Source organism: Zingiber officinale, chromosome 6A (genome assembly GCF_018446385.1).
Source record: "Zingiber officinale cultivar Zhangliang chromosome 6A, Zo_v1.1, whole genome shotgun sequence".
NCBI lineage: Eukaryota > Viridiplantae > Streptophyta > Magnoliopsida > Zingiberales > Zingiberaceae > Zingiber > Zingiber officinale.
Window position 1 is genome coordinate 29,402,231 of NC_055997.1, and position 14,325 is coordinate 29,416,555.

The 14,325-nt window shown below is 35.5% G+C and overlaps 2 protein-coding genes and 1 long non-coding RNA gene across 3 annotated transcripts; all 3 read right to left on the bottom strand.

Moving 5' to 3' along the window:
- Positions 1-322: 322 nt before the first annotated feature.
- Positions 323-955, bottom strand: LOC121994721 (dirigent protein 2-like). The gene has a single exon (XM_042548662.1). The coding sequence runs from the start codon at positions 953-955 to the stop codon at positions 323-325; it is 633 nt and encodes a 210-aa protein (XP_042404596.1).
- Positions 956-6,382: 5,427 nt separating this feature from the next.
- LOC121994722 (flap endonuclease 1-A-like) lies at positions 6,383-8,826 on the bottom strand (the record flags this gene model as incomplete). The annotated part of the gene is made up of 9 exons (XM_042548663.1): positions 6,383-6,414; positions 7,518-7,602; positions 7,665-7,784; positions 7,868-7,918; positions 8,095-8,160; positions 8,359-8,406; positions 8,497-8,545; positions 8,632-8,685; positions 8,765-8,826. Coding segments are annotated over 9 exons (558 nt in total), but the record flags the coding sequence as incomplete, so codon positions are not given.
- Positions 8,827-8,913: 87 nt separating this feature from the next.
- On the bottom strand, positions 8,914-10,119 carry LOC121993837. Its single transcript, XR_006115436.1, has 4 exons — positions 10,090-10,119; positions 9,645-9,710; positions 9,297-9,414; positions 8,914-8,954 (listed from the first exon to the last, which is right to left on the bottom strand). It is a non-coding gene; the product is annotated as an uncharacterized LOC121993837 (long non-coding RNA).
- Positions 10,120-14,325: the final 4,206 nt, after the last annotated feature.

The following is a 14,325-nucleotide window of genomic DNA, read 5'->3' on the forward strand; positions in this document are numbered from 1 at the left end:
ATGAAAAGATTAAATAAGGCATATAATCATAATAATTATAAACATAGTAGTATAATAGACTTGAAATATTATTTTTGTTCTTGGTTGTGATGTCAAATATAATAAATCTCGATTAAAATCAATTAAAAATTATTTTTATTATTATTATTATCATTACCATAAATCATAAATCATAAACCATGCATGCATACATACATGGATTTAATATTATTGCATGGACTGATGACGAAAATGTTCCATGTGAATAAATTATATAACAAATTAATCGATCGATGCATCAAGTTGCTATATGTTTTGTTAAATATCGATATCAGGTGTCGTGTCAAAGAAATGTGATATAAGCATCGAGTCTCCCTGTGAGTGTCGTGTTGGTGCTACGAACTTCTCTCGTCCAAAGATAGCCTCTGGCATTGCGGAACCGCCCCGTGCCTCCGGTGATCGCTCGCTCGAACAGCGTCTGCAGTGGAGCCACAGGGAACGGCCCCTGCACGGCGATGGAGCTGCCGTTGTACTCGCCAGCAGTGAACACCAGCTGCAGGATGGTGAGGCCGGAGTTCTCGGCCACACTCGATCCCACTCCCATACCTTGGTTTCTCCCGACGATGGGCGAGTCGGGCTCGACCCCTTGGCGAAGGAGATTGTCGTAGACGATGAGGTTGCCGAACCCAGCCCCAGATGTGGAGCCGCGCCGCTCGACTGCATAGACGACCGTGGCGTTGGGCCCAGAGCCGAGAACTCGCTCGTGGTTGTAGAAGCGCAGGTGCAAGTAGCCGTCGGTGCCGGATTGGGCAGTGCAGAGCGACGTGAAGAGCAAGAGGAGGAAGACGACGACGGAGCTGGAAGAAGAAAGAGACGATGCCATTTGCATGGTCGTTGGATGCACGAGGTAGGCAATATTAATGCCAAGGTGAGCTATAAATAGTGCATGAATTGAAAGAGCATTGTGAAATGCCATGTCATTTACGTTATTGTTGAATAACTGTTAATTACTGCATGCCTAGAGTAATTAACATAAACAATTTAGTAATAAATGGATAGTAATAAATTTTGTCAAATATCTATTAAACATATTAAGCACGTTTGCGTGCTTCTTCCGCCATGTAACACAGAGTCAAATCTGGTAAATGCTTAAGTACAAACTTCCTAAACAAAGAAACAAAACTGTCAGACATATACGAAGTATGTCTAACTTCTTTGTTGTTATGTTGTTATTGTTATTGTTATTAATAGTAGTATAAATTCTTATTTAATTTGTTTTCTTAAAGCTAGCTAAATCATGTTTCTAGCTAGGTGGAAGAGAACACAGCTTTCATCTTAACCCCTACAATTAGATTATTATTTATTTCTGTATTTTAAAAAAAATACATACGTTAAATATTTTTTGCTTTAAAAATCGTTGGCTCATGTACATTACAAATGTTTATCGCCTGTCAAATACAAATAAATATTCAAGTTTCACCATCACAACATTAATGCCTCTGATCACGAGATTATATAGCTTGGAAAAATTTTAATATTCTAGAATTTTTTTGATTTACCTACATTTTTAAAGGAATAAATATTGCCCACCTTCGTATATAATTTATCCTGTAATTAATTAAACTTTGTACTACTCGTTTAACAAAAGAAAATTTGTCTTAACAGTGACGCATTGCAAGTTGCAAGTAATCAACTAAATTAAAGGGGAATAAATTTAAAAGGCTTCTTTGTGTTTTATTAGTATAAAAATCGCACATGTTAAGCGATGTTTCGTGTGCAACCGTGAGCGACGTGTAGACGTGACTTTGCCAACTTGATTTCCTTAAAAAAACGTATTCCATTTATATATTCTCTCTCCTCTTCTGCCTTCTATTCAAAATATCGAGGAGTGAATTTTCCTAAATTCAAAATTTCCCTTGCCGCTCTCTCGCTCCCTCTCACCTTTTCCTTCGTCGTCGTCTTCCATCGCAGCTGACTGAAGCTCCCCAAACTACGCGTCGAACACATGCCTGTAGCCGGTGTAAAAAGCCCCCTTTCTCCATTCTCAATCGTAAGTCTTTCCCGTCCACTGTCTGTAATTCAACTCTGTACAATTTTTTTTGCACCATATATATATCCTACTAAACACAAGCCCTAGCTACTATGATACTAGTTTTTTGCTTATATAATTTGCAGGTAACTTGCATTTCATTGTAAGTTGTAATTCCCGACCGTGATCCTTCAGGAATATTAGAAGGAAGAATTTATGCTACAATGTGCAAAGCCAACGCCTGCTACAACGCCTGTAGCCACTTGGATAGTTAGCTGCTACAAGTTGTAGTAGCTATTTCGACAGTTAACTACTACACCTTATAGCAGCTAATTATCCATGTAGGTGCTACAACGTGTAGTAGCCACTTGGTAAGACATTTTTGTAACAGCTATATTTTCTTGAAGATATTACCTCTAAAAATATTTTTGTTATGTATATCAACATGGTAAAAAATATTTAAAATTAGTTTTGTTGCTGTAGCACCTTTGCTTTGCTGCTACATATTGTAGCAGCTACTTCGACAATTAACTGCTACACCTTGTAGTAGCTAACTTGGAATGTTACCTACTACAACATTGTAGTAGCTATTTCCACAGTGATAGATGCTACAACGTTATAGCAATTACATTCCAAAGTGGAAGTAGCTACTAAAACGTTGTAGCAATTATGTTCCAGAGTGGAAGTAGCTAAATCGATGGTTAGATGCTACAATGTTGTAGCAGCTACTTGGAATGATAGTTGCTACAACATTGTAGCAGCTATCACTGTGGAACTAGCTACTACACCTTATAGCAATTAACTTGGAATGTTAGCTGCTACAACGTAGTAGCAACTCTTTCTTTGTGTACGCTCAACAAGATGTTGCTCTGCATTTTCAAGCAATAATAGATCATATCAATCTCAGTTTTTTATTTAGATCAATTAAATGAGCTTCTACATGTTATTTCAGTTAATGTATAAATTGTTAGAAGTTGTTACACGTTGTAGCAGCTACTACAACACGTTGTGGCAGTTAGTCGTCAGAAGTAGCTATAATGTGTAGCAACTTCTTAAGAGTAGCTGCTGCAACGTGTAGTAGTTAATACAGATTAGTTGCTACACATTGTAGCAACTACTCCAAAATAGCTGATATAACATGTAGTAGCTATTCTTGATCTCTAAACAACCTTTTCTTACCAATTACCTTTTTGTAATTATTGTATAAAAATATATTATGCAATTACCTTTTTACCCTCATCGACCAAAGTTTTACCCCCGAAACTCGCCGTGTGATAAATATTTTGAAAAAAATTCATTGATAGTAGATCGGTGGCCCACGGTGTCTTCGTTAATCAATTCCACCACGACGACTTGTTTCTCATCCAAATCATCGCCTCCATCGTAAGTATTGTGTTAGGGGTTTAAAGTTTTGATTCATCTCATTTTGTTTAGGGGTTTGAATTTTTAGGGTTTTGATTCGTCTCCTAGCTGCTACAATGGTGTTTAATGATTATATGTCTTTGGATTGAAGATTTACTTTGAGTGAATAGAGGGTCTAAAAAATGTTTATCTTTGTTATAGCATCTACTGTCGCATAGGCTGCTACAACGTCGTGAAACCCTAATGATTGATACAATGTGGTTAAACCCGACAGTCCTGATTGACTTCTCATTATTATCGTAGCTACTTAACCCTAACTACTACACCGTGATCAGTACCCCATGTTGTAGCAGCTACTAATCACATTATACTACCTAGGAGAAATTATAGATATTGTAATGTATCATATTATGGTTAAAAAATAACAGTGTATGTGTATCATATTATGAGTGAAAACTAACTGCATTGTAATGAAGCCAACTAAGTATCATTAAGATCATATGTATTTGTTTGACAGAATTAAATGGCGAGCCAGTGAACTTCTGCTTTCCGTGCATATCGTAAGAAAATGCATTGGAAAAGTAATTACCCTCACTTTAAGAGTTTTTTTTATCATCACCACACATAAATGATCAGCATATGGAGTTGATCAATGGAAGCCCATTTACATGGGCAGTAGCCATGCTTGAAATTGCAAACATATGAAGCCTTATATAAAATATGTTGACAATTGAGACGTTCAAGCCAGATGTTTCATCTTTCATAATAAGGAGGTTAGCTTCACTAGGAAAGATGTTTCATTGATTCTAGGACTCCCAGGCCAAGGTGATGAAGTAAATTTACAGCAGCATGCAACCACACCCCACTATTTCTTCAACACTTCAGTAATGTGGAGTGGAGTATACACAGAAGGAACAAGAGAACAAGATGATCAACCTCAGCAAACAACCTTTATTTGTTGAAACTGATACTCTCTTTTAACAATTTTTAATATTATATTTCTTTGTTTGTGTTTTTATTTACTACTACTAGCAGTATATCTAGATTACCAATACAATCACTAATAGATTGCGTATATGATCTTGCTAATTTAGGTAAACATAATTGGTGTAAGGCTGTATATGACTATATAAGCCCACAGTTGGGGCCCATTGGTGTGATGCTTTTACAGAGGCTGAAGCCAGAGGGCCTTGAGGGAAATCAAGTTCCTATACTCAAAGGGTTCACACATCTCCTCGCTGTAAGTTCTTCAATTTAATGATAGACTCATATAATTTATGCATAAAATTTCTTATTTAACCATTTTTATAGTATTGTAGGTGTGGATATGTGAACATGTCAGAATAATGCATCCTTATAGACAACATGCCCTTCCAAGAATATGCAGATGAAAGTGGTCAGACTTCCGTGTGGAGACAATAATGTTTAGGATAGTAGAATTACCTGCTGCCAAACTAATTGTTGATTTAACTCCATCAGATCTAGAGACACATCTGCTCTCAAATAAATTCCTAGAAGATATTGTGGAGCATATAGATCTACAAATTGTTGAGGGGTTTATACAATCAATTTCTGAGGAAAATCCTGAACAAGTTCCTGAGCAATTTCTTGAACAGGCAACCGAAGCTCAGGAAAATCCCGAATAAGTTTCGAACAATTTCTTGAACAGGCAGCTGAAGCTCAGGAAAATCTTGAATAAGTTTCTTAGCAATTACTGCAGAATATATTCAAGAGAAAGAGGCTTGTACAAATTTTCAAGCAAGGGAGGGCGAAATTGATCGTTTGGAGTCTATGGTTGAGAGCAAAGACCAAATCATTGCCTAGATGGAGGCTAGAATTAGTGAGTTAATTGCTCAAAATAAAATCTGTGCCAGTGATTCAGAAATTTCAATATCTTCCAAGGATAAAATAATTGATGAAAAACACAAAATTATAAATGTAAAAGATAAAATTATAGCAGAGTAAGAGAGAAAAATCCAAGATCTTCAAAGTCAATTGCTTGCCAAGGATATAGTAGCATTACCTGCCAATCGACCAATAACAAGGTCAAAGAGGAGTGTTACAAAGAGAATCACACCCCCACCTGCAAAAGAGATTAAGGGAGTGCCCTTGGCCAAAAGAATTAAAAAAGTCACTTTCTAAGATGAGCATGAGACAGAGATGACCAAGGGCGAAGGAGAGGAAAATATTGAACGTCTTGTTAAAGTTCAAGAAGCCCTTGTCTTATCTACTGATGTAGCTACTATATCTTCATCATCTAAACTCTTGTATATGCTTGTCAAACAAAAATCCACTACAACAAAAACTGCAAACGACAACGGATATTATATGTTGTCGTAGGGTCAAAAAACCGTTGTAACTGAGGGTGTTGTAGAATGTATTGCCCTACGCCAACAGTTTTGAATCCGTTGTCTTTGTAGACATTTGACAACGGTTTTTATCCGTTGTTCTATATATGCTCAAAATTTAGCTACGAAGGATACGACAACGGTTTAAAACCGTTGTGGTAGCTAATTTCAACAACAGAAATAAACCGTTGTACTAGACTCTTTTTACAACAGATATAAACTGTTGTGGTAGATAATATTTACTCATTTTGCTTTTTTTTTTACAACAGTTTTAATATATTTTACAACGGATAAAACCGTTGTCTTTTATCACTTTTTTCAAAAAAAAATCGTTGTGGTTTACATAGTTTTTACAATATTTTTAACTATTGTCTTTAATGTTCATTAATACCAAACAACCAATCTTATTTTACTATAAGCAAACCACCAATACAAAACTAAATATTTACTACATTAAATCCAAAATAAACATCTATATATTATTCATCTTGTAGCCACACATATACAGAATGAGTTGTTACTCATCAAAATACACATGTTTTCCATTACTGTTCTCCATATACATTAAATCACATGTTTTCCATTTGTTGTTCTCCATATGGCATGCTTTTAATTTACAAATTAGCAAGGCAAGCTACATGCTAACAAAGCTCACTTCTTGCATCAAAAAAACTCAAGCCTCACGAATTGCCCGACCTGCAAAAGAAAAATTCAAGAAAACTTATAAAATTCCATAATTCCAGATTATAGTCTACATGACAACATGAATTCTTGGAAAATAAGCAATACAAGGAAACAAGCCATTTTATACTCGAAGTTGCATGTTTGAGTTGGTTATAGTCAAAATTACTATAAATATGACTACCAAAGAATAAGAGCAACTAAAAAACTACTTTTATCCAGTTAGGGAAAAAAAATAGAGAATTGCAAATTTTCCTCCTTCTCTTACGTTTTCAACTAATGACTGGTTTAAAGAGGATTTTTTGCAACTTCATCAAGTTTTACATTGACTCAAACTTATGACTACCCTTGAACATAATCTTTGATTATCTATTTGTACATGTTGCAGAACTGTTAGCCACTGCTAGAAAAAATGGAGAAACTCTTCCAACTAATGTACTCCATGTGACTCAAGGAGCCTTATCGAAATATGGTTCTAATAATAATAATAATAAATCCTCTCTCAATCAGTTACATTCATGAGTAACACATTGGAAGAGGAATATCAAGGCTGTGTCTGAAAGGAAAAGAACTCTGGTATTCACAAAATATAATTTAACCGTCAGTCCTTGCATAATGCAGAAACAACTAAATAAGCGTCATGTAACATCAAATGTTAGAATGAGGTATTGGGCAAAGGTATGTGTATAATTTATTTCATGGAACATCAAATGTAGAAACAGAGTTTTTTTTCCTTCAACCAAACATTTAAAAAAAAAATGGAAATTTCCAAAGCATGACATAACTGCCCAAATCTGCGTTGGATATAGATACTTGGATAATGACACTCAAACAGTGACACTAAGAGTGAACAATCACTAATCCTATTGAACACATGTACAATTTGTAAAAATAGCCATGTCAGAGATTGCGATCATACTCATGTTGAACTATATCAAGTCCAAGTAACATAGACATGGAACAGTTGTAGCACTGACACCATATTCAACCACACAAGCATTATCATACTAGAGATTTGAATGAACATTAGTTATCAAATTTCGTAAACAGTAAGTAGTAGAGTACTAGCCTTGTATGTTAAACTTGTTGAATGTACAATATCTCATAAGAAAGTTTACCTTTAATGTTATCACAATAATCACATCCAGAGAGAATACACAAATCAATGAACTGATCCATAGTGAGTCTTAGCTCTTCAAGAACCTGAAAAATAAGGATGAGAATAAATACAGTAATTCAATTAACAATAAGCAGAATAAATATACCTTTGAAACGTCAAATTCCATCACAGAGATTTTTTTAGAACTAGGATCCATTAAATGATGGAGAAACCTTGGTACCCCAAAAGTTAAAGTATCCATGTTTTCTGAGGCAACCGCAAACACCTAGAGATTGATAACAAACAAATACGTTTAGGATATTAAAGTTAAAAAAATAAAATAGAATGTGTTACATTGCATCATTTTACCTTGTCACTTTTGCAAAGAGCTGCGGATTGAGCTTCTGCTTCACAGGGTGCCTTTAGATCAGAAAGATGAGTTTAGCTTCTAAAACTAGAGATACAATACTTGTATATTAAGCAATTGCATGCAACTTTAGGAAATGTTTGCAAGAGAAAGTAAAATTGTGTCATTGTTAGTTCAAATTCTTGTAGCAAGGATAAAGAATTCAATAAGTGAAAGTGGACTAGTTTACCTTAATAGTAGGCACACCCATTAGTCTTAAGAGACGTTTACAATCTTCATTATGTTGCTTGGTTACCTATGAAAAAACTCTACAGTCATCTACTGGAATCAAATTTTTCAAGAAAGTAATTTGAAAGTTCAAAATATATTTAAAGAAACTCTATGTTACATATGAAGAAAAAAGATAATCAGCATGCTAACTTTATGTTGATTGCATCATAATCAATAAGATCCTCATGGTAATTTCCAATAAAATAGCAATATCAAATATTACCTTGACAGTCCTTTTGCTGTACTTTTCAATTCCCTCCAAATCACCAGTCTGCAAACAATAAATGTAACCAAGACAACAAAAGAATTCTAGCACACTAAAGAGTCCCAATAAAGGTACTTGTTATGCACAAGCAATGACCTCAATTGTTGTGTTCAGATCGTTAGTTGTATCTTTCCTCTTTAAATATCTAAAGAATAAAATAAGCTTAAAGATTATCATTATCTTGCAACAAAAAAAAAGGAGGGGGATAATGACAAAACTGTAAAGATTAGCCTTTTGGCAAGTTCTTGTTTCTTCAGCTCTGGAGGTTGATCGTCAAATACATATCTGGCATAAAAAAGATGATAATAAAATATGGTGGCTGAATGATAAACAAAATGATATTTAGACATGCAAACGGACTTACACTGGCTCGATACCTGCTTCTAATAATCTGATAGTTCGATTGAACATCCCTTGCAAATGACTTATCGACCATATAAAATGTCAAGAGTTAGAAGAAGAAATAAAAATGTCCAACTCATGCATAGATTTTTCAATAAACTCTGCAAATTCTTTCCTAATTCCAGGAAGTCCTCGAGAATCACTATATGCACCTGATTGCTCGAAAGAAAGTTGAGATTCTTATCAGAATGACTAAAACAATATTTACTCATTAACATGAAAAAAATAACAAGGCCTGCAGATGATGTTTTGGGTTTGTTACATATAAAGATACAACTAAAAACTAGAATATGACACAAATGTTATGAAAAGGCCAACATAAAAATTGCTTGGGTTACAAATGCACAAACAAGTACAGAATACATTTCTTTTCCAGATCACCGTTAACAAGAGGAAACAAGTTGCAAAGCAGTTTAGCTTGAGAAACAGACTACATCAAAAAGGAAAAGGTTTAAGCAGACTGCGAGTTGAAAATTGTAGGAATATGTGAATACCTAAACCACCCGAATTCAATGAAAGATAATGTTTAGCTCTTGCAATGACATCTGCTGGGAATAAAAGCCCGACATTAGGGTCATCCAATAGAAATGGAGCTTGGCACAATGCTACCACCTGGAGAATAGTATAAGTAAAAAATTACACCATTAAAAAGAGAAATCTAATGGAAAATGTCTCTTTATCTCAGGGAGCACAGAGAAGGAGAAATTGCTCCATGTACAAGGAATTTTTGACTTGTGAAGATGATTTTTTCTCACTGAGTTCCTTAAGTCAAGCAATAGAGAAGAATGATCAACATTTTGATACAAGTAGTTTTTAAGAATGAATAAAGAGAAAATGGAAACCTGACGGGGAAATGTTAATGGCTTCTATCCGAGAGCATGAGGGTTCCCGACATTTGTGAAAATAATCTGCAAACAACAAAAAAACCAATCTCATGGAAAGTAAGTCCAACTTGTATCTTGTTTCTTAAGAATAAATTGCAAGGGGAGTGCAGTATTATAACCTCAAATTTTAATCTCACAAGTGGCATCCCAACAAACTAACAATAAAAAGAATCAAAGGCATATGTGCACTTCATATCTTGATACAAGCAATAAAGCAAACATATACAGTGCTAAATAACCCAGGAAGATATCTTCAACCAGATAACAAGAATGGAAAAAAACAATCAAAGTCAGATCTTTCAGGAATCAAAATAAGAGTCTCTTTCAATAAAATTTATTCTATTTAACTCAAATCATGTTGTGGCACAATCAACGAAAATTGTGTATGAGAAAGCATCATAACCTTCTTCCCCTCCTTCTGCAACTCCGAAGCCTGCAGGTAAAGCTCCCCTTTGACAGCATATGCAATTTCTTCACATTCTCATTCAGCAACTTGTAGTCCAGTAGCTTCGGCGCCATCCTAATACTAATTAATGATTTAAAATCAGAACTTCTTATCTTAATACTAACTAAATAACAAAAGGAGTATAGAAGAGGTCACATGCTAATTTTATGATGGAAAGCAGATCAAACTTACTTGGACATCAAAGATTCTGCTGCCTTCTTCAGGCATGGAATAATTAGCCTATTTTGACTGAAACTTGTTGACTCTCTTTGTTAGAAAATGGGCAGTCTTCTTGGAGCATATAATGTAGAAATATGCATCTCCAACTCTGCTGTAGTTCTATAGACATGAACAGAAACAACAATAAACAAGGATGCCATGGCTAAAATCTTGATGCCTTTGCAGTCTGCTATAGACCCTGCAGAAGAAGCTTGCTTACATGCGAAACAGACGAATGTTTTCATGTTCTTCTCTGATCTAAGAAGTCATTAAGAAAAATTAGAGGAACAAATCTCGTGGAAAATGATCGCCATATTCAATTAATGATACGATTAAGACGATTTGGTGAATTATTTTTTAAAAAAATGACCCTAATTTGATTGAATCTAAAGCAGAGGAAACCCTAATCGAAGGAAAAAAAGATCGAGCACAGACCTGGAACTCGGAGGTGTGGTACAAGCTCATAAACAAGCGGAGGGCACTGGCCTGGAGGAGCATGGGCTGCGGCTTCCCGTCGTCATCCTCCTCGCCTCTTCCTAGCGGTGCGAAGATGTCGTGTGTGTTGCTATATAAGGAAACAGGTTCGAAGAACCCTCTGCCAAGGCCAGACGACGAAGCGACGGCTTGCGTCCCGGAGAAGGTGATGAAGACCGCATCGTCGCTCCTGTCAATGACGAAGTTGGCGCTACTTACATTGGCACGCAGGCAACGGGTCCAGGCTTGTGCCAGAAGAGGGGAAGATGCAAGGAGCGCACCAAGGACATGGCTCATCTCAAACCTTTAGGAGGCAAAGGTAGATAAATCAAGAGTGAGGGTGAGAATGAGAGAGAGAGGAGAGCACACCGTTGTGGAGGAAGATCCAGTGGTCGACGGGATGGCGTGAAGAGATTGTATGAGGAGAGGGAAAGAAAATTGCCTTAGGTTCGGGAGCGCGAAGGAAAAACACGGCGCCGAAAAGAAAACAGTGAGGGAAAGGAAAACAGCGAGGGAAAGGAAAACAGCGAGGGGGAAAATGACCAAATTCAATTACAACGATTTTTTCAAAACTGTTGTCGTAGATGCTAAAAAGGCGGATAAAGACAACGGTTTATAAAACCGTTGTAAAAAGTGTTGTCATTTTAAAAAAATATTGCTCAATGACAACAGTTTTGCCAAAACTGTTGTCTTTTATATTTAATGGGGAGTTCAAAGACAACAATTTCGGCAAAAACCGTTGTCTTTGAGCAAATACGCAACGCTTTCTCTTAAAACCGTTGTCGTAGGGGTGTTGTCGTTTGTAGTTTTTGTTGTAGTGATCCAAAATCATGAAGGTACGGTTTAGGTTGGTTAAATATTTTTTCTTTTATTCATATATCATATTTAATTACTCACACAGAAAACATTGTCTCTATGTATTTGTTCAGCAAGCGAAGTCATATTTTAAGAAAAATAAAGATGATGTGGTGGCAAAGGTATTGTTGAAACTAAGTCAGCTAAAGTGAGTCAAATGTTTGTTGAGTTATACACTTATTGTAATGCAAATATATGATGAATTTTGATAATACTTCTATTGTGAACACAAGGATAAATTACATTGGATTTATCTTCTTATTGTATAGTCAAACAAACATTTCATATTATTGAATAAAATCAACCATGGCTTATTTAAAAGTTGCTATAACACATTTAATTTATGTAACTGCTCCAATTATAGTAGCAATAGGCACTATTGTTATAAAACATAATTTATGAACATTGATTCGGTGGTAAGGTGGGGCCTCGCCTCGCAGGAGGTTAGCGCCACGTGGAGGGTCAAAGTCAAGGCGGTCAATGCCCCTAGGCTAGAGTTGTAACACCCACTAAGCTTTTAAGATAAACATATGAATGTGGAATTTTGCCTTAGAAAAATAATAAGAAGTGAGTTGAAGAAAAAAAAGAAATAAAATGAAATAAAAAGAAGAGGAAGTCAAGGATTGAACCTTGAACCTCTTATATTATATTTCATAGAATTAATTAGTAGAAACCAATTGGGATAGAGAGAAGATGTTGATAGCAAAGGAGGGAAATTCATGATAAGGGTGAGAGTAAAAGCTAGCCAAAAGAAGACAAGAAAAGAGCAAGAGAAAGGCAACTTGCCTTCCTCCCATTCTCTCCCTCTTCCTCTTTACTTTTGCCGAAAATTTAAAGAGAGAATTAAGAGGATTCAATCCCCCTTATTTCATCATGAATGGTAAGAATAAATGAATAAATAAAATAAATAGGAAATAGAAAAAAAAAAGGCTAAGGGAGAAGGAAAGCAAAAATCAATGTTGCTACCTCTTCCCCCTTAACATAAAAGGGAGCAAGAAAAGAGAAGTTTATTTTTCTCTCATTTTCTCTCATTCTTCCTCTCCCTCACCGAAACCATCAGTCCCCTCTCCTCCATCTTCGGCCCCAAAGCCAAGGTTTTTCCCCTAAGAAAGCCTAAGATACAAGGAGGACTTAGCAAGGGAATCAAGGGAAAGGAACTAGAAGAAGAGGCTACTTCTTCCATCACTATACCTTAGATCCACAAGAGAAAAGGATGTAAGCTTCCCCTCACCTGTGGTATAAGGCTTTTTTATGTGATTTTTGGATTTTATGAGGATTAGAAAACCTAGGAAAGAATTTAAGAAAATTCGGCTATAGAAAGGGTTTTCAAATCTAGGAAGGTTTAAACAAGTCTTTATTTCATGATATGTTTTCTATGCTATGTAGGAAGGATTTTCTTCATGTTTTTATACCTAATTGATGCTTGATCAGAGGAGTGCCTAACCCTAGAATTTCGGCCAAAAATATTTTAAGGAGGTTAGGGAAAACATTGTGTAACTAAACTAGTACAAGATTCCCTCCATGAACTACTAAGGGTCTTTTATTGGTTTTCTTGCTTGAAAGTTACTTGGAACCAAAAGAAATCCATTTATATGTTTCGTCCAAGAAAAGGGCTTAGGGTTAGGAAGACCTTTAAATTTAAGTAACCATGTTTGTATGATAGAATATAGAGTTCTCTTAAAGAATTGCATGTTGAACATTGCTAGAAATTCTTGAACTCTTATTTTAGATTTTCGGCCATGATAAGATGGATAGTTTAGAAAAGCTTGAACAAAATTCTAATATGCTCAAGACCTCTGTGATATTATGATATGAAAGTTGTTTAATGCTCTCATGTTTAATTGGAGTATAGAAAATTAGTTACATGATATATGACATGTAAGATCACAAGGGTCCTAGCTTGTTTATGAACCAACTTTGTATATGATGTTCTTAGTAATTTTTGCCATGAAACTTACTTAGGTTTTCCATTCTTTAGGCCACTTAAAACCTAGTTTAAAGATTGGTAGGTTTCGGCCATGAGGAAAAATAAAAGAAAAAGGGAAAGAAACCTAGGAAGCCTAAGACACAATTCACATGTATGTTTATTATGCTTGTCTTTATACATGCTATGAAACTTGTATGATTTCTTATGCTTTTAGGCTATTTGAAGCAAGTTTATATACTGTTGGGTTTCAGCCAAGTAGGGTTTAAAAGACCTAGAGGCCTTAGAAATGAAACCAAATGTGTTAAAAGTGCTTCTTATGAAAATATGATAATGTGTTGATTGTGTCACATGCTTGTATAATTTTTTTTCCATGACCTAAATGGACCATGGTATGTTTCGGCCATGAAGGGATAGATGCCCTAGAGACCCTAGAACAAAAATTAAATATGCTTATGTCACTCAACATGAAATATGATAAGTAGAAAGACAAGGTTCCCATGCAATGTGTTGTTTAATGACCTAATTGAGGCTAGGGTAAGTTTCGGCCATACATATTGTATAATGTCTTATTATGAATTTGTACATGATGTTAGTTCAAGTTCACATGCTTGTATGTTTGTTTTTTTAGCCCTAATGAACACTTGTTAAAAGTTTGACCATGACATATGTTAAGGGCTTGAAGGACTTAGGAACTAGCTCAATATGCTTACTATGTTACT

Bases quoted from the DNA above. Each gene is read 5' to 3' on its own strand.
- LOC121994721 (XM_042548662.1), bottom strand. From the start codon at position 955: ATGGCATTTCACAATGCTCTTTCAATTCATGCACTATTTATAGCTCAC.